Source organism: Parasteatoda tepidariorum, chromosome 8 (genome assembly GCF_043381705.1).
Source record: "Parasteatoda tepidariorum isolate YZ-2023 chromosome 8, CAS_Ptep_4.0, whole genome shotgun sequence".
Lineage (NCBI taxonomy): Eukaryota > Metazoa > Arthropoda > Arachnida > Araneae > Theridiidae > Parasteatoda > Parasteatoda tepidariorum.
Window position 1 is genome coordinate 64,708,484 of NC_092211.1, and position 21,403 is coordinate 64,729,886.

General features: G+C 30.1%; 1 protein-coding gene across 1 annotated transcript in view; it reads right to left on the bottom strand.

The window, feature by feature from the left end:
* The window catches only part of LOC107454377 (bone morphogenetic protein receptor type-2-like), a 70,864-nt gene extending 51,181 nt beyond the window's left edge, over positions 1-19,683 (bottom strand). The window contains exon 1 of the mRNA XM_043043719.2: positions 18,752-19,683. Within this exon, the coding sequence (XP_042899653.1) occupies positions 18,752-18,812 (61 nt within the window). The 5' untranslated portion in view covers positions 18,813-19,683. The remainder of the gene's footprint in view (positions 1-18,751) is intronic.
* Between the last annotated feature and the right edge of the window lie 1,720 nt (positions 19,684-21,403).

A 21,403-nucleotide genomic window follows, 5' to 3' on the forward strand; every position in this document is an offset into this window, starting at 1 on the left:
AATTTTTTGCCTTCATTTTCCAAAATTTTGTGGCGATGAGGCGGCAGAAGATATAAAAATAAAATTCTAAAATTTTTTATGATTGTATTTGTTACAGAATAGCAACTAGTAAACACTACCCCAAACCGATAAACGAAATATGGGTTTGTTTATTATTTTTTTTATTTTAATGATTTTTAGTCCAATTTTCGGAACTTTCGGCCCACTGAGGCGACAGAAGATATTGACCCAGAGTTTTGATATTCCGCACAATTTTTAATGATGGGTGTTCACATCTTTTCCGCACTACCGCAAAAAGATCTAAGAAATTTCGATTTTTTCGATACGCCCTAATAGGTATGTTTTCAAATCGCCATATATCACAGGGATATATCGATTCTACACTTTAACCCTTTGGGATAAAGTAACACCGCCTTAAATTTTAAGCCTTAAATTTGAAAGAAAAATATAATTCAAAAACATAATAACAAAGGATAATAAATACTACAAATAAATACCTTTAAATACGAGGTAAAGAAATATTTTACATATAAACTATAGCTTTATAACTTTTATTAATTTTTATGCTGATGGCAACCAATGAGTTTCGATTTTCATCTAATTTTAATATGCATAGATTTTTAAATCGTTAAAAATGACAAATACGTCTACAAATATATGCATAGTATCAAAGAGGAATTGAAAATTTGATACTAATCACAGAGTTAAGGAGATACCTATAATTTACCACATCCCCATTAACTTCAGTGATTTAAATATTATTTATTCTCGGATAAGAAATAAAATCTTTCAAATATACTAAATACGAAATCATAGTTAATTTCAATAGAATATGACTTTTATCCGCTCCAAGGTATCATTATAAAATTTGCCTTTTAAAATACTGCAATTTTAGTCTAATAATAGAGATATTTTAAGATTCATATCAAATTGTCCCGGAACTAAAAGATTGTTTGTGTTATATTATTAAACTATTTTTTGTTTTTTTTTTTAAATTGCCCAATAATTTCCGAATGAGTAGATAATGATGAGCTTTTTAGTAGAAATTGATTAGCGTGGGGCGTATATAAGTTTTTATGACAACAATTTTTTTTCTTATGCTTTATTATATTATCAATCTATCTTTAACGAATTGTTGTAAGAATGGGAATTAAGCTGGATTTCTTAAAAATACAAGAATATCAAGTTCCTAACAGTTCCTACATTACAACTAGGATATCAATAACTACAATTTAACTAGTTGAATACGCGTTTTTCGCACAGGGTGAAAACAAAGAAGGAAATAATCCATAAATCAGTACTGAACGAGGCTACAAAATTATACTCTCAGGGGTCTGTCCAGACATTTTGTGAAAGGTCCGTTTTTCGTGAAATTGTGAAAAAATTACTCACATTCTTTCAACCAGGGTCCGCTTTTATGAATTTGTGCAAATAGGGTCNACGCATTTTTCGCACAGGGTGAAAACAAAGAAGGAAATAATCCACAAATCAGTACTGAACGAGGCTACAAAATTATACTCTAAACTAAAATAACATAAACCAGCACAATAAATGGAGCTAAAATAATTTCCTGGTTTTAGTTGTTATTATCTTTCGCCCTTGCTGAAAACTTTACGTTAATAGATTGAACATAACACGCTTTTAGTAGTTTATCTCATCAAAATAAAGATTAACTGTATACAGTATAATTCGGAATGATGCTCTTGCTCGAGGCCAACTCATGATATTCAAAAGTTTCCACAGTCATGCTATTTTTTCCGGCACTTATCCATTTCGAAGTAGCCTTAAAAAAAACTCTTTTTCTCAGTATATATATCAAAACTGCAAGGCATTGGTACAGTTTTAATTGGTACTGAATACAATACTTTGTACCCATATTGGAATATTTGGTACCTATTATAACTGGATACATTACCATAATGCCGATAGTGCCTATTACTAAATTTACTAAGCGTCATTGGCGTCAATAATAGTATGGCGATATTGTACGCTTCTTCCAAACCAGTGGTTAGAAACTGGCGGCCCATGAAGCCTTTTTTTGTGGCCCGCGACTAAAATATATTAGTTTTCATTTTTTTGCGGACAATTTTCGTAAAAAACCTATACGAGTTTAAAGTACTTTTCAGTCGATAAAAAAGAAATAAATTTCCTCGTTTCTGTGAAATTTAACATACCAAAGGTGCAAAAAAATTTATTTCTCAGGTTTTGCATCCAAGAAAATATTTTATTATTATTTGTAATTCAATACTTTTGTTCTAAACAACTTGATAAAAATATGACAGTAATATTTAATGTTCCTTCAACCATAAAAAGAGTCCTATATAAAATTTTGACTAAGTTGCGGCCCGCCATTTGATTGGTGTTTTTAATTGTGGCCCTCGGCCTCATGTAATTTGGAAACCCCAGTTCTAAACGAATTAGTACTATTTCTCCAATAATTTTGCATTTCAGTATATAGCCTTTTTTTTTTTTTTTTCAACTAGTACCTATGAGCCGCGGTGGCTAAGGGATTAAAGCTTTCGCTTTCCAATGAAGTGAACCCGGTTCGCATCCAAGCGATGGCTGGTCGATATGAATTCCTCACCAGGCTCGCACCGACCACAATGCTGACCTAAAATATCATCAGTGGTCGACGGATCCTGGGTTAGAGCCACATTGCCGCCAGGCTAACCGTGGGAGGTTGGTTTTTCTCTCCATGTAAAGCAAATGTGGGTTAGTTCCATCAAAAAGTCCTCCACGAAGGCAAATTTTTCTCAATACTTGATCAAGGAGTTCACTTGTCTACTGGATTGGGTTCAAAATTACAAGGCTACGAAGTTGAACATAAATAGTCGTAAACCCAAAAAATTGGGTCAGCTGTTCAACGACGGTTATAAAATAAAATTTGATATTAGAATGAGGATTTCCTTGAAAATATCGTCAGATTATAAGTTTTTGATCTGCGAAAGTCCGAGAACCAATGGTCTTGAGAAAGCGGAATTCCCAGAAAAATCATATACCTACTCCTAATTTTTAGACCCGGAAGAATACGAAAAATCCGGAATACCCAATGAATACAATCACTCCTGATAACTATAAACAAAATAAACATAAGGTTTCAGAGACTTTAGAAAGACTAATTTGGTAACGTAGTCCATTCACTTAGTCTTCTGACATAACTATTAAACTATAATAAAATATTTTTACAAAAACGTGCAATAAACGTTTTTTATTAATGAGAGAGATATAAGCTAGCTGACTTCAATGATGTTGTCGTTAAGAAATACTTGATTAAATCAAATCTATAGTTTAATTTTATACAAAGGTTAGTTGGCATGAAAATAATGAATATTTTAAATTTCAATTGATTTTTTTCAGACAAAATTATGTCAAAACANTATTTATTACCTTCAATTTTTGCTGATTATATATATATATTTTTCTTCTTCCAAGCATTTCGCTCGTTATTTTTTTAAATAGCTTTTCGCTATTTTTTCCCATCATTTTTTTATAGCTTTTCGCTACTATTATTTTTTTCTAGCATTTCGCTCATTATTATTTATTAACCGGGAGACTTTATTTACTTCACCGGATTTTTTTTTTTTTAAAGCAAATCAACTGTTTTTAATGTGGATTCATCCATCAATATTGACAATTTATTATCACGTCCGTAGATCACCAATGTGGGAGTTTAATTATCGACTATGTCAACCTTCATCTATCAAAAGGTACCTCGTGATGGATTCAAGTTAACATGTCTTATATACTATTGATTTGGTATTTAATATTTGTAGTGGTAGTTACGCCACAGCTTTCGCGTAATTGACATTAAAAAAAAATTTATCAACTTCATCCTAATTGATTTTGTTGTATTTAAGCAAACAATATAGGTTAATTTTTAAAAATCTATACACAGAAAAATGCTAACACGTAAACCACAACTTTAAATTAAAATCTAAGATGGCGGAGAAAGAAGTAAAAAAACTTGCTTCCGACACAACCCTTTATACAAATTTAGAATCTCCAAAAATTTAATTTTTGAAATTTTGTCATGATGTACCGTATATCATCTAGTAGATATCAATTTTTAGCGGTACATATTTTTGAATTTTATTACAACGGGCATTTGTTTCAAAACTTTTCACGGTTAAATCGAGCTCGGTGAAATTTTATTGGTGTTTAAAGCAGAATGGGATTTTTGATGTCCAAAACTGGTTTTTGACAAGACACGTCAAAAAGTGTCGAGAACAGTCGATATCTGAAAAAAAAACTATCAAAAACCTAGGGCAAGAGTTTTTTTTTTTTTTTTTTTTTTTTTGCCATTGGGAACATTTTATAAGATATCAAATCCTGCACAATAATTGTATTATATACTACTAAAATTACGATTTAATATTATTACAAAAAATATAGCCAAAATTATAGAAACTATTCATTTGTTTTTCTAAACAAATGGTACTCGTAATACCTAAAGATCAATATTATTTGCTATATTATAACTATTCAGTTCATATTACAGATAACTATGAGTTCTTAATTGATTTATTTCTTTTATGCCTCAATTTAGGCATATTTTTTAAAATTAAATAAAACTATAGTTGTTGCCAATAATTGTTTGATCTCATTTTTTTTATTCTTAACATTTGTTACTATTTACATGCAGGGAAGCAAAATATGTCCAATAGGGCAAAACGACATTTTAATTGGAAATTCAGGCAAATTTAGGGAAGTCTTTAGTCCAAAAATTCCCTATAAAAGTTTTCATTGTAAATAATTGTGTCACTTCGCAATTTTTTCCTTATTAAAAAACACTACATGCCAATTTATGTGTTTATTAATTTGAATTCCTTAAGTTTATTAGTGGGACCTTAAATTTAATTTAATAAATTATTACTATTTCAATATATTTTGATTTCTATTATTTTAAACAAATACGCTCGTTTATTCAAGAATTGTGTAAAATCAAATCAAATTTTTTTCTTTGCTTTTATTATCAAAACATTTTAACGCTATATAAACCTTACTTTTCAAAAGTATTTTGAAAACGTTATTGCACTAAAAAAAAAGAAAGAAATAGAAAACACGCTAAAAACTTTTGAAGAAATTTAGATTTATAAAAAATTTTGTAGTGAGAACGGATAGAATTAACTTATTGGATAAATTGTAAATTAAAGTATTTTTATTTATAATTATTTAATATTTTTTACACCTAAATTTGGGTTTTTGACAGTAATGGGTCAAAACAAAAAGAGTATTTAATGACAAAATATAATTCAAGAACACAATAGACTGATCACTTATTTTATGTATATGTTTATCTATAAATAATTCATATTTATAATAGCTAACAATTTATCCACACACCAAAATTTTTGGTTTTTGACAACTGTCAAAAACCTTATGTTAGAAAAGGTTTTTTGACATGGCGTATAAAACAATGGTTAAAACTGGATAAAACTGTCAATTGTCAAAAACTTGCCAACCTTGGTTATAGGAAAGGTCAGAAAATGCATTATCTAATATCAAATTAATATCAGTTAGTGTTTTCAATAACCTCTGGACTCAGTAATTTCAGAATACTCGCAAGTCAGAACACACAAAGCAATCAAATGTTAAAACCCTGGCACAGAGTCAAATACTGGTCCCAAGGGTTAGATTGAGTGTTCCATCATTTGAAGTTCGCATGTGATGGGCATTGTTACTGAAGTTAAAGCGTAAATCAGAATAGCAGTTGGCGATTAGTTAAAAGCAGTAAGAAATGGTCGAATTATTCGTTTTTATTCATTTGCTCGCACAATATATTTTCCACGCATATCCGAAATATTCTTAGAAAAGAACTACGCAATTATTACACAGATCTCCATCCGGGAAATAATTTAGTATTTCTAATCTGGATCCTGTTTATGGAGTTACGTAAATAATAGATTGGAATTTTGTTAAAAAAATAAACAATAGGAAATTTTGTAAAATACAACATATTTCTGTCAAAAAACACATGGCCTATTGTTGCGAAATATATATTTTTACAAATACAACATTCATCTAAGATTATATAAACAAATATCGAAATACCTAAAATTAAAACAAATCGGTTTGATGTTGACTGATAGAAAAATTAACACATTTTTATTCTGTAAACTTTTTTGGATCCATTTAAATGCATTTATGCCAATAATTTAAAAAAAAATAACAATAATAATAAACATTTTTATGAGTATTAAAATTTATTGAGTTATGAGAATGAATAAAATATTTTTAAAAAATAGAATATTTTTATACATTATTAAAAAATGGTTTTTGTAAAAGGATCGTTTTTAAAGTTTAAAACTTTGTGAAAAGCCCATCTATGCAGTTTAGAATTTTGTGAAAGGTCAGTTTATGAAGTCTGTATTTGGTGAAGGGTAATTTTTTGAGAATTGGACTTATGTAAAGGATCCTTAAACAAACCTAATTTTCTTCTAGATTGACCCGTGTGTATCTGTTTATATATAATACCATGACTAAAAATAGATCTTCAACAAAAAATTTGAAATTCAGTATAATTTAGAATAAACTGAACTTTTTAATCATGTCCATTGAAGTAAATGATGCAAATTGTTCATAGAATCTGAAATTCAAATGTAAGCAGTGGTGGCTAGGGAATTAGTTTCAGTTTAGGTATTGGTATGGGATTCTCTAGCACTCAGTTAGAAATCCAGTAGTTTAAAAATTATGATTGAAATGTAATTGATATTTTATTTTCAAAATCGAAAATAAGCACCTTTAAGCACTTTTTCAAAACGCTACGCACCATATTTAACTCCATGTTCAACGAGAAAACCGCAAGAAGGACGTCCTTAAATCAGCATCTCGCAAAAAAAATTATATTGAAGTTCACTTTTATTTCCAAATTTATAAACGATAAGTATAGCGGAAGTAAGTTCAAACATTTTTGAGAAGTTGGCAACGTCAGCTTTAGATAATATAAGCGACTGCAAAAAGCCGTTTACAAAACAAATTTTCCTTTCCCATTGAAAATAACTTTATTTAATGCCCTGACAGAAAAAAAATTAAGTTATATAACACACAGCTGAATATATTATCAGGGGTCTGTCCAGACATTTTGTGAAAGGTCCGTTTTTCGTAAAATTGTGAAAAAATTACTCACATTCTTTCAACCAGGGTCCGCTTTTATGAATTTGTGCAAATAGGGTCCGTTATTGCAAAAAAAAAAAACTTTTTCAAGGAGTTTTTAAATTGTAAAGACATACAAGATTATGCTCAACACTGTAAAATTATAATTAAAAAAATTAAATTTTAAAAAATAAACAACAATTGCTGCTTCTAAATTAGAGATGCAACATACAAATATTTGGTATTTAGCCTATACTGCTGAACGCAGAATATTCATTTCGGACGAATAATGGAAGAATCGTCTGCCGAAGACAAAACTTAATTCGTTTACATCCATCTTTCTTGTTTTCTGCCCTGGAAAGGGTTTATTCGATTAACAAAATAATAATGAAGATAAACAAATTTGTGAAGGGTCCGATTAAAAGAAAAATCATTTTGTGAAGGGTCCGTTTTTAAGTTAAAATATTTTGTGAAGGGTCCGTTTTTATGAAAAGATATTTTGTGAAGGGTCCGTTAACGGACCCAAATTTCTTCTAAACAGACCCCTGATTATGCTTAGAAACAAAGAACGATGCGTATTTTTAGAATGTCTCACATGGTACCTACTTCTACTAAGCTTTTCAAATCCTTAAATTATCACCCTATTATTTAATCATAAAAAGGAAACTAACATTCTTAATTTCATAAAAACCTTTCCGCTAAAAAATTTCTAAGTGTGTGCCTTGCCACTATCCAGTTAAGAAAAGATAACTAAGTTAAGATAGATTAAACTAGATTGAAAAAAAGAGAGAGAGAGAGAAAACCTGATGATATTAAGAATTTATAAAAAATTAAAAAAATAAATAAAATTAAAAAAAAGAGGAAACTGTGATGAGAATTTATTTTTTAATCTTATCTGCATATTCAAAATCAGAGACCAGTTCAAGTAGTAGAGTCTATCAACGTGGACTCTATATAACTGATAAAAAATAAAAAATAAAGTTTTATATTAAGAGTCAGCTTAAATGGTTATCTGTAATAGAAAACTCAAGGCAAACAAACTTTATCTAGGCTAAATAGACTTTAAAAGGTAAGGATGCAATTGAAGAGGTTATAATTTTCAACAAACTAGACAGGTCGAGAAACTTCGGAAAATAAACAAAAACAATCATAAAACACCGCAAAAGTAAACACAATAAAATCAGATATTACAACCTAAGAACTTAACTAAATAGAATTATTTTCAATTACGGGTTAAAAGGTAATGGAAAACTAGTGAAATACCTAGTTGGTATAAACAACAACCATTTTCATTGGTTTGGAAGCAATTCTAATACATATAATGTAAGTATATAAAGCTAATGCAGCGGTTCCCCAAATGATGTTCCGCGGAACCCTAGGGTTATGTAAAAGAGTCAAAGGGTTCTGCGAGTTAAGATATCTGTTTTAATCAGTAACATATAAAACTTTTAATTATTGTTAAATCCTATCGACATTATTTATTTCTAATATCGAATGCCCTAGTGAAATTGTTAATGTAAAATGCCATTGAAAAAGAACTAGATAATTTTTATTAAATATAATTTTTTTAACACTATATTCCATAACTTATGAAAATATCATGCATTTATAAAATTTTCCTTATTTTTTCCCATAGCACTTTTCAAATGAAAATAAAATTACCATAGTTAATAAAGAAATATGCTTCCTTAATAACAATTATCAACGTTTACAGCAGTTCGTATTAGTTTTTATTTCAAAGAAAACCATATTTCTGCTAGTTTCATTCTTTTTCAGCTACAAGCATTAATTACACCAAAAACAAATTTATAGCTTGACTAGATACAGCTCCGTGACTTCGTATTTAATAGTTGATCTAAAAACTGACTTAAGATTATTACTCATTTCTCTTGTATGTGTGCTCTAAATGTTTTTAAAATTAAATAGTTTATTGGTAAATACGTTCGCAATCGTCTTTATTTACTTTATCCATGAAGTTCGTGCTCCGATGAAAGAAGGTTCATCAATTGTTCCATTGACGAAAGAAATTGGGAACTGCTGAGCTAAAGTACATAAAGCTTAAGTTAGAACTGTAGGAGCTATTCGGAAAAATAATTTTACCTTATTTCGAACTGTAATTAAAGATTAAAAACCCTTCCCAGGAAGATGTAAACGAACTAAGTTTTGTCTTCGGCAGACGCTTCTTCCTTTATTCGTCCGAAATGAATATTCTGCTGCAGCAGTATAGGCTAAATACCAAACATTTGAATGTTGCATCTCTAATTTAGAAGCAGCAATTGCTGTTTATTTTTTAAAATCTAATTTTTTTTATAATAATTTTACAGTGCTGAGCATAATCTTGTATCTATTTACAGTTTAAAAACTCCTTGAAAAAGTTTTTATTTAATAACCGGACCCTATTTGCACAAATTCATAAAAGCAGGACCCTGGTTGAAAGAATGTGAGTAATTTTTTCACAATTTTACAAAACAGGACCTTTTACAAAATATCTGGACAAACCCCTGTAAATACTAAGTCATTTAAATTTACATCATTTATCACTTATTTGTAGAAAGGCTCCGTAATTTCGTGACTAACGGGATGATAGTTTAATATGGTCACCATTGTATCAACCACCTTTACTTCCTAGACAAGAGATTTTTCGGTATCCATGAAAAGCTGGTTGGGGAGTCTGGGCTTCTGACTGCCATTGGGGTATGAACCTCAGTTCCCCGTGACAGCTTAATGTCTTAACTACTCAGCTATCATATTAAACCAAATAATTATACAAATTATACAAAATAAATCATAAAAAATCTTGATAAACTACTTCAGCTATCTTGCAAATCAATAGACATCCACCCACCCAAGTTATTGTAACAAATTTAACAACTCTACAAAGATTATTTGGTTAATTTAGGTTTTCAGAACCTGTGGTACGCCTACTACAGGAAGAATACAAAATATTCTGATTTTTTTCAATAAAAATCCTAATTGAAATACTGTTATATATAATAATGATAAACTGTTTGAATAATTACTTTGAAAATAAGTAATTTTTAAATTAATTGTCATTTGCTATAACAGTACCGTGTATAACTTAGAATTTGTAATCATTTATTATTTTATTTAGTTACTAATTCGGAACTGGTGGTATATATGTAAAGTACTAATGGTAAGAGCTTAATATCACAAGAGATATGCAAAAGAAATACAAAACTCTTTTATTCCGCTTTTTTTAATATAAAAGCTAATCTGAAATAAGACTGTTGTTGTAATCACCTTTTGGAAGCTAGGCATAAATTCGTAATAAAGTGAAATTTTTATTTTAGATGCAGTCGTTATAATAACTAACTTAAAATTTCTAATGAATCTTTATTCACTTATTTTAATTATTTCATTTCTTACTATTCACAAAAACACAGTACAGATATGTAAGTAATTTTGTTTTTCGCATTTCCATGATAGCAATAATGTTTTTTTTTTATTACAGCCAGTCCTCGTATAACAGCATTAAATGTTTTAATTTTTTAATAACTGTTATGTTGAGTAAACATAGTTAGTGATAGCATCTTATTGAAACAACATCTAATTACATACAACTGTCTACTCCTTCCACATCTTCGAAATCAGCGCATATATTGCATTTTACTCCTATATTTCCTTATTTTCTAAGTTGAAATAGACAGAGAGGTTGAGCAGCTCCAAAGAGCAAGGCACATCGACCAGAGGTCTATTGTTCCCAAATTTTAAATCATGATTCAGCAAACACCTGACAGGAAAGTCTTGCAGTTCCCAGGTTTTAATGCAATGTTGCCCTAAATGCTCAAATCTTTGAGCAGAATAGACCTCACAATCACAAATTATATGTCGTGAAATCTCCTCCTCAAGATGACAATCTCGACAAAGAGGATCAGACACAACACATGTATAGGTGTCTCCTGAGTTGAGGGTGCAGTGTCCAGTGAAAAGACCAATGATCTTCCTCAAACAGTTCCTGTTCAGCTTAAAAAGCTCTTTCAGACCCACACTAGGACAGTCACGATTCAGGTCTTAAGCCTGTCTCTGACCATTCGAGTTGCGCCATTGCTCGTGGGGAATTTTGCCATAGAGTTTGAAAATCGATGCCCTGAATGATGTGGGAGAGCTGGTTCGGTTGTTTCCAAATGTGGTTGGGGGGGGCAGAAAATCGCACTGGAGCCAGCTCATTTCCAAGAATAACCATATGTCCAGGTACCCAATGTAGGTATACCTTGTTATGAGTAGAAAGGTCACAGAGGATAAAGAAGCACTCCAACATTAGTGAGAGGTGAATTTACACCTTGATAGTGATAGGAGAGCAGCCTGACTGTCAGAACAGATGTGGATAAGTAAATTTAGATAGCCTATGTCTAAGCCCACAAGATGATAGCATAGACCTCAGCCTGAAAAATAGTGACATAACTACCTAGAGGAAAGTGGAGTTCAGTACCATCATTGAAGCACTAAATTCCTGCCCCTGATTTACCTGTAAGACCAAGCCTTGATCCATCCGTGTACCATACCAGACATTTGCCTTTAAGTCACCAAGGAAATTTAAGCCATTCATCTCTAGTAGGAAAATGGATCTTGAAGGGCTTATGAAAGCATATCTTAGTGACATATAATCACTAGGCATAATAAAAGAGGGAATATCCGAAACCTGAGAAACAAGGTGACCCCATGACAAGTGCTTGAAATATTCTTTCCATAAGCCAGGGTACATAAGACATTTAATACCTGCCTGAACTATAGCTTCAATGCATAGATTCAACGGGAGAAGCCCAAGAGCAGCCGTGGGAGAGGTCCTGAGCCCAGTGACAGAATCAAAACGACCTGGCGACATTATCGCAGAACATTACTGAGTTCTTGTAGAAAAAATTTCCTTTTGAAAACTAAAAAATCTTATTTTCCTTTGCAGCAGAAATTTACACGCAATATTTGAATCATTCATTTAGATAATCACTTTTTGATGTGCTCAATTTACACCCATAGTATTATAAATCGATGTAATGTTTCGATTGTATTTTCAGCAGTTATTGATATTGATTTTCACGTCGTTTTTAAATATCCCGATATATTTCAAATAATATGGGAAATTCGAATGGAGCATTTAAGTATTTACTTTTAAGGCAATAACTCTATCAAATTTTTGGCAGTAATTGCGATTGATTTCTCCATACTTTTTAAATCCGATATTTTCTATACAATATTATTTATTCATCATCATAGTTGGCCAGACAGCCCAATGTGAGCAAATGCCTTCCTCTGAAGATTTCTCCATAATGATTTCCGATTTATCTTTGATCTCCAATTCTTTTCATTAATTACAAGAAAATCAGACTCCACCGAGTCAGCCTATCTCAACCGCGGCCTTCCCTGATCTCTTGTCCCAGTGGGTTTAAAAAGCAGCATCTTTTTTACTGTACTTACTGCCATCACTCATTCGAATCACGTGGGCCATCCAATTCATTCTATTTATTTTGATGTATTTAATAACATCGGGTTGTTTATAAATCTTGTACAGTTCAAAAATATTATTTATTACAACAATCTAATCTTGAAACGAAACACCCATTTGACTAGTTCGATTCGCGTGATTTCGTTGGTGATATTTTTTTCGGGAATTACTACTACGGATTTCATGATTTTTAATTACTTTATTATGATTATTTACAAAATACGAAGGAAATAAATTGTGCACCCCCCTCCCCCAAAAAATGCAGAATATTAGAACCCATAATATTAGATAAAAAATTATTACATGCTCAATTAATAAAAATTATATAGTTATTCTGTAAACATAGCACTTTTGTCATTTTAAGTTAGTCAAATATGTTTGTTATTATTAAAAATATCTTGCAGAAAGATAAGTTTTGTCGCAGATAGCTGGAAAAATTCTGCCATGATGGTCCTGAGACAGCTTGACAAGGCTAAGCAGACCATTCTTTGTGGTCTGTTAAGACTAGACCTGACAGAGCTCATTCTAGTCCACCATACAGTAGCGCTATATTTGACAATAGAACTAAAAGTCATTGAGTAGTTCGGATAGACTGAAGACAAGATTCTTCAACTAGCGTTTGAGGGATAAAAAAAAGTTTTTATAACCACTTATATAATAAAAAACTGTATTTGTTAAGAATCACTAGAAATTGTCAATAAACAACTAATCTAATTGAAAACAAAAATTAATTATACTTGAAAGATATTAAGGTGGAATTGTTGCATATGCAGTTACCAGCATGTTCTAAGTTAATTGGTAGTTGCAGAAAAGAAGTTGTGGAAGTGCTTGGCTATCCAACAAGCTCATGTGTTTCAAATAGTTCTTGAATTGAGAGATTAGCGAGAGATTTTCATATTAAGTTGGCAAATGGCAAGTCTATAAAAAGCTGTAGAAAGAGAGCTATGGGCAAAAGATTAAAGCTTGATTAAGCCAAGTCTAGGACAGGCTCATGAGCTTCAAGTAATTCTTGGGTTTAGAGAGGTTAAGATTGGTGAATATTTTTTTTTAATAATTAACCTAGCATGTGTATAAAAAAGGCATAAAGAAAGCAGCAGGCAGGATTAGACAGATTCTAACATAGGCCCATGAGCTCATAAGCTGCACAAAGAGACCTGTGGGTTAGAGATGAGGTTGGGTTAGATATACCCTGCCTGACACAGACTCATCTCGGCATTGTTAAGATTTGAGCAGAATTTTTATATCTACCTAGCATGTGGAGACAAGAGTGTATTAGAAAGCTACAGAAAGAGAGCTATGGGTGAGAGATGAGACTAATTTAGACCAAGTGAAATATAGATCCATGTGATTCTTGAATTTAGACATTATTTAGATTTGTGAAAATTTATTTTCAACTTGACAAGTGGTAAGTGAATAAATAGGAAGATGCAGAAAGAGGGTTATGGGTTTGAGATGAGGCTAGTTTAATCAAGTATGACACTGACTCATGAAAATCAAGTAGTTCTTAGATTTAGAGGGTTAAGGTTAGTGGTCAGCAGAACTGCGGTGAGTTAGGTAAATATTGGGGTAAAAGGAGACAGTCATGATCTCGCGAAAAGCATGTAGACTCTTTTAACTCCAGTGCTTGTTGGACAGATAGAGTTCAAACTTAGAATTCTGTCGAATTTCATAGGATGACGCACAAATTAAAAAGGCAAACAAAGAAAGTCATCTATGAACTTCCACTAATAATAAAATTATTCTCAGAAAAATTAAGATCAATCAGATGAGGATAGTCAGACTGCAGATACTACAATTAAATCTCTATTATTCTTTTTCATTTACGACTTTGAGAAATTTTTGGATAACACTGTAAATGGTGTAAAGGAAGAGCGAAACAAAGTTACAAAGTATATTCCTCACCATTGAAATAACATGCACATATCTTTTTACTTTTGATTATGAACATATGTACATTTGTACCAGACATATTTCTCATTCAAATGTTAGGCGATTTCGCATTAAATCTCATTGTGTTTGCTGAGAAACTCACGTAAGATTTGTACTTATGAGATGTGAAGAATAAGTTACATTTGAAACTTGTTTCTTTCATAAAACTTATATACTTAATTTAAATTAAATTTAAACTAAATACGTAATTCTTGAAATGCTATAAAATTATCAAATATCATTAGGTGTTTAAAGCTTGTAGCATAGCTACCACTACAACCATTAAATTCCGATCACTAGTATACAAGACATGTTAACTGGATTTTATCAGGAGGTACCTTTACAGGGTTCCCACTCTTTCAACAAAGCAAAAATTAAGCACTTTTAAGAACTTTTTTTTGAAAAAATTAAGTACTTTTTTGAAAAATTAAGGACTTTAAAAATAATATGTTTGTTTATCATCGATTATCCCACCAGTGATAGTGCAAATTACTTAGAGTCTTAAAAAATTCAATAAATAAAAAAAATCATAAAACACAATTTCATTATAATGTAAGCACTAATATAATTATATTAATTAACAGGGCTCGCCAAAGAACTACCAGGCAGTTTTTGCAAACACGGGTCGGGTTTTTTTCAAACATTTTCAGATTTTCAAAAGTTAACGTCATTCAGATTGTAAAAGTTAACGTATGAAACCAAATTGTGTTCCATTTTCAATGATTTCATCGAAATTGAAACAGTTGAACTGAAATTTTTTTCCTGTCAACCATAGTGATGCTAAAAAATTAAGTACTTTTAAGGGTCCTTATTTTCCAAAATAAAAATTAAGCAGTTTTTAAGGACTTTTAAGGACCGTGGGAACCCTGCTTTAGATGATGGCTGACATTGTCAGTAGCTTATCCCCACATTGGTGACAAGGACGTGATCTGATCACGCCTTCACTTGATTTGAACATACCTAGTTCGGCGAATGGTTTACAGTGAATAGTTGACTTGCTATTTGTGACTGTAACATTGTCCTCTTCACGCTGTTGAGATTTGCACCAATCAGATTTTAAAAATTAGTTGCATTTGAATCGTGTTTCCACCATTAGCTAACGTTAAAGGTAATAGCCCAAAACTACTACAAACTACTGTTTTGTTTTTTTTAAATCACAATGCTCACTACATACCTTTTTTTTTTTTTAAAGTAGCACATTACACTACAAACTATGAAAAAAAGTTTAGATTACACAGTAATTTCAGTACTAATGCTATAAGTAAGCTTGACTATACTAATATGTTTATTTTGGAAAGATTTCTACATTGTGATCTGCGACAGAATAATCGCCAAGTCTTGGCAACTTCCAGGCAGCGGCCCATGAGAAACTAAAACAAATCGCAAAAGGGGTCTAACTCGAAGAGTGTAACTTGTAGCCACCCCTGGGCAAACTTCTACAAGTTTTTTTTTTTCTTTTTAATATTACAAGTTTAAAATTTCTTTGGCACCTTGGTGTTGTAGTTGGCGCAGCAGATCACGATATGAAAATATTCCCCTTAATTTTCCATATTTAAAAGAAAAATTTTCTTAAATTTATTCAATTACAAATAGGTTTAATTACATTACAACAAATCAAACAATCCCTACATTCAATTTCAATGATTAAAAAAAAATTCTCTTAACGTTAGAATACCGGTTTAAAAAAAGGGAAGATTTCCGTATCTTGATCTGTTGCAGAATAATCGCCAGGTCTTGGCAACTTCCAGGAAAAAACCAATGAGAAACAAAAAAAAATATCACAGAAAAAGACCAACTCGAAGGGTATAACTCGTAGCCATGCCCGGGAAAACCTCTACATATTTCTTTTGCCAAAATTTTTTCCTTTTAAAATTAATTTGGAGCCTTGGCAATTGTAGTTGGGGTGGCAGATCACAATGCAAATTCAAAAAAATTACTTCAGCAGAGAGTTATATAACAATTTTATTTTAATATTTGCTATTTACGTGTACTCAAATAATTGCTTGTCTAACATAGTTAATCAAGCTTGTAAATGTAGCGAAATACACATGAACTTTGGTAAAACTAGACATAGGCTAGTATGAGCCTGCCCTACCCTAAGAATTTAACGCCCGAAATATTTGTTTTGATAATATTGTAAATACTAATATTATATTTGGATCAATGAAAACATTCCAATCTATTCTATGCATTTTATTACCTATATAATTGTTATCATTACCTTGAACATGTTTCACTATTAACAAATTACACATGCTTTTATTACAAAGGCAACCATATTATCTAATAAACAATCTAAACAAAAATCAAAATGTTGACTTAAATGTTAAATATATTCAGATTATGTGAATATCAACAAAAAGATTGTAGCATAGTTCAAAGTTGTAGAGATCTAAAATTTTCAATAAAATGCATGTACTTAAATAACATACTTGCATCAAAAGATATAAAAATTTTCAGAATAATTCGAGCAGAAATTGTATGCGATTTCACCAAATTAATAAACTTTTTATATTATAATAATTATTACAAACGCATAAGAAAAATAAGTGTATATATTTCAGGTTGTGGGATTTTAAATAAAATCTGAAAAGCTTCCGCAGCAAGAATAAAAAGAAATAATTATGTTCTTTTATTCAAAAAGTAGCAAAATTTACTAAACAATAAATGAGGTAAAGCAACATTTTTATGCAAGTGATTACTTTAAGATTGATGGGTAAAATATAAAGAGCATTTGGATCATAAGATAAATAAAGCCGATTATTTGCAGGCATTACATAATGTAGCTACATCAATCGCAAACAAAATGACTTCGCAAATTACAACCAAATATCAAAACAATATTAATTCAATATATGATTCAGCTTCATAAATTCTAAAATGCATAGCTACAACATTACAAGAAAAAAAGAGAATTAAAAAGAATCTGAAATTGATTCTAGACAGATTCAATTAAAATTAAAGCTATTATTTTCACAATTTTGCTGTAATTCAGTCATATGAATGTGTTAAGATTTTTAAATAACCTGAACTCAAAAAAATTCCAAAACTTTTTTAAGGAGACATATTATTTTGTAATGAGCAACTGTCAAACGATTTTTGTCAATTTATTAAACCTTTTAGCAATTATTATATAAACATAAGAAAAATAAAAGCTTCAAATTAAAGTTTCTGGTATTTAAAACGTTACAAACTACCCACAACAAAAATTAAAAAATAAGTATGTAAACCCTCAAAGATACTGAACATACTTTAATTATTAATTAAACATAATAACTGCATAATCAAACTACAGAAATCAAAATTTTAATGCAATCAAGTACCTAAAGATTTTTGGCTAAAATGTAAAGAATATTCAGAATATAAAAATATCATCTAAGAGATGGCAGAGCTCAAAATGTTGCAGAGATTTTAATAACACTGCAAACAAAATGCACAACCAAATTATGTACTACAAATATTAAAAATGATATAAAATTAGTATGTAATTTGACTTCATATCTTCTAATGTGCTTTAATATATTCCTAGTGCATCAAAACATTGCAACAAAATATAAAAATTACTTGTTTACAATATATAAAAATTTTGTTATAAAGGGTATATACACATTTTAGCGAGATTAATAAATCTTTTATATTTTATTAATTATTGCCTAATAAGAAAAAAATCATATAATATTAAATATTAGGCATTTCAAATAAAATCTAAACTTTTCCCAAATTAATAAAATTTTTAAAAAAATATATGTTATTCTTTTAACAAATTATATATCCTTTTATTCTAAAGACAACAATACTTAATAAACAATGTATGACGTAAATCTAACTTTTTTATGCAATTGATTATCGAAAGGTTTACGTGCAAAATATAAGGAAATTTCAGATTATGGAAGAATATCAACAAACTGCAGAGGTCAAAATGTTGTTGAGATCTATATTAAGCAGCAAACAAATGCATACCCAAACTATGCATACTAATATCAAAATAGATATTAATTCAAAACGTAATTTGACTTTGATGCTTTTAAAATTCATTGCTTCAATGTTAAGAATAAAAATTAATTATAAACATTTTTTTATAAAAAGAACGTTATTATTTTTATTTAAACTAATAACTAACGAATTAAAATATTTATGTATTTATGCCACGAATTTCTATCAAATATAAATCCAAATAAATTAGCCTTAAACAAATATGGAAGGACAGACATGTTTACAAATCTATATGACATATTTGCGTAAGTCGGAAACAAACAAATGAAGAAATCTCACCTGCAGTTATGCAGACTATAATGATACAGCTGATCCCCCTCATCAGCCTATTGGTCTGCATGGCGGCAGACGTCTGGCACAAGTCTGGCAAAGCTTTCACAGTCTTTCTCAAGTAGAGAGACGTTTGAGGGACCGTCTCCTCATTATAATTTCTCTACCAAACAGCTGATCGAACATCATCGTTCAACTTAATATTTGAAATCTTAGATTTTTTTTATTTCACTAGCTGAATTTCTTCATTAGTTTAATTTATAAGTTCTTAAATAGTTTAATGGCAATGATGCAAGATAAAAATAAATAAATAAATATTTAAAAATGCCGACGAAAAGAATTCTTGCACAATTATATCACAAGATTTATTCTAGCTGTTTCGATAATTCACAAAATCGTTTGAAATTTATATTTTGCCAACAATTTTTTTTAAAAATATGCAAAAAAGATAACAGCATTCGATATCATAAAGGTCAATTTTTTTCAAACACTGCTGAATTTTAGATTTTTATCTGAAAATAAAAGAAAAAGTCGCATAAGTCTGAAACGTTATCTCAAATGAATTTTAAAAAAACAAAAAAAAAGGAAATGTATAAATAAGCCAGACAAGCTAATCGTTATCAAAGGGTTAAAAAAATAACTTTTCTCTTCCGCTTTTGAACGGAGCGTGCGTTTTAAATCAAGGGTGAATATAATACAAATTAATATTTGCAAATAAGGCCATTCAATAACGTTCGTCTTTCTTCACTTTCATTTTCATGTTTTAGGAAGTAAATTCATTGCCAGAGCAGCAGTAGAGTTTCGTACCAACATACACATCACGATCGCTCTGTTCCGTAGAGAGAATGAACAGTGAATTGAAAATCTGCGCGAAACCGTTCGCAGTGGCGGACCTGCAGACAGTCTGGCCTGTGGAAGATACCACATTAACTAACAGGGGTGAAGAATTCGTCAGACGAATGGGATTGAAACAAAAAAAAAATAAGAAGCGAAGAAATGAGAAAAGGGAGTTCGATGCTTTTCAACCTCAATTTTAAATATTCTTTTCTATTTTTTTGTTCGTTATTGTCTGGCTTTTAGAGGTGATTAGAACAAGGGAAAGCGCCAGCTAAAATCATCGATTTTGTTTAAATTATCGTTTCGTCCGAAAAGCGAAAGACAATCCGGCTTAGCATGTTATTTTAGGTTAATTATTTTAAGTGAATTTTTTAAAAACACTATTGGATTAAAGTTCAAAAGTCAATGTTTGTTCCTAATACGATATTAGTGCGTAAAATTTAGATCTATAATCGAACAAATAATAGATGGGTGAACTTTAAGAAAATAATATTAAAAACTGTAAATTCTAAAATAATTTTTTTTTTTTAACTTTTTTAATCCTGGTTTACAGTTTTTATAAATCTATTGTTGCATTTAATTTGGGGCAAACAATAAATACTAAAACTTATCATTTTAAAGTTATTTTACTGAATTTAATTAGAAATCTCAATTAAAAAAAAGTTTTTGAAAAATGCACATTTTGCTAATCTACAAAAAGCTTTTAAATTAATTATAACAAAAGAGAATTATTATGTTATATTATAATGATCTACATTATAATAATTACATATATTATAATAATTATATATGTTATAATAATTATATATGTTAAATAAATGTAAGCTTAGAGTTATTTGAATTCTCTTTTTAACTTTTGATTTTAATAAACTATTTTTAAAATAAAAATCATTGCTTACTCCAAAATCATAGAACATTAAGAAATTCAAGAGCCCGGGTCTCACAGGTCTTATTATAAATGCAGCATTTTCTGACCGATTCAATTTAAATGTAGTAAATAATATCTTGTTTTAATCCGTACTTCAATTTTAAAAACTCATATTAATAGAATTTTAAATTTACTTTAAAGATATGAATTTTATGAAAATAATTTTCCTAATGCTTTTTTCTCTCGTATTCTCAAAAACTGACTAAAAACAACAACTACAAAAAAGGTTTGCCACCACTTTTTATTTTCCAAAGCATTGAAAATGTAACTGAAATGTAACTTCACATTGTCTCGCAGAGGCCAGTGAAAGGGGCACAGGGAGCTAGAATATGCTTAACTTTCTTCTTAATGATACATATCTATTTAGAGATAAATAAAACTTATATTTACCCTATATATAAGATTTTTTTCTCTGATAAAAAATTTCTTTCCTCCGTAAAACAGATAATAAGAAAATGAACAATACTTTCATACTTGTGGTCAACAATGGGAAGGGGTAAAGGGACAAAATCTTCCACACACCTGCCATGGTCTTAATACTGAAGAGAATCCAGTTTATTGTATTTCTGCTTACTGTACTCATATATAACTCCGCCCCCTCCCCCTGTTGAACTCATAAAACTTAAAATCACACTTTGAATAAACTTTGAATGTTAAAAAAATTTTCAATGACTTTCACAGAAGAAAAAAAAGATTGTTAATAATAATTAATAAAAATGCTTAGTCACATTTTTTGCTTTTTAACAATTTTATAATAATATTTTATGCACTTCTATGGTCATGAAGTGGTGCTTGTTTCATTCATTCATTTCTGAGCCACTATGGCATAGTGGTTAAGACACTGAACTGTCTTCCTGAAGAAATAAGTTTCGATCCCCCGTGACGGCTTTAGCTTC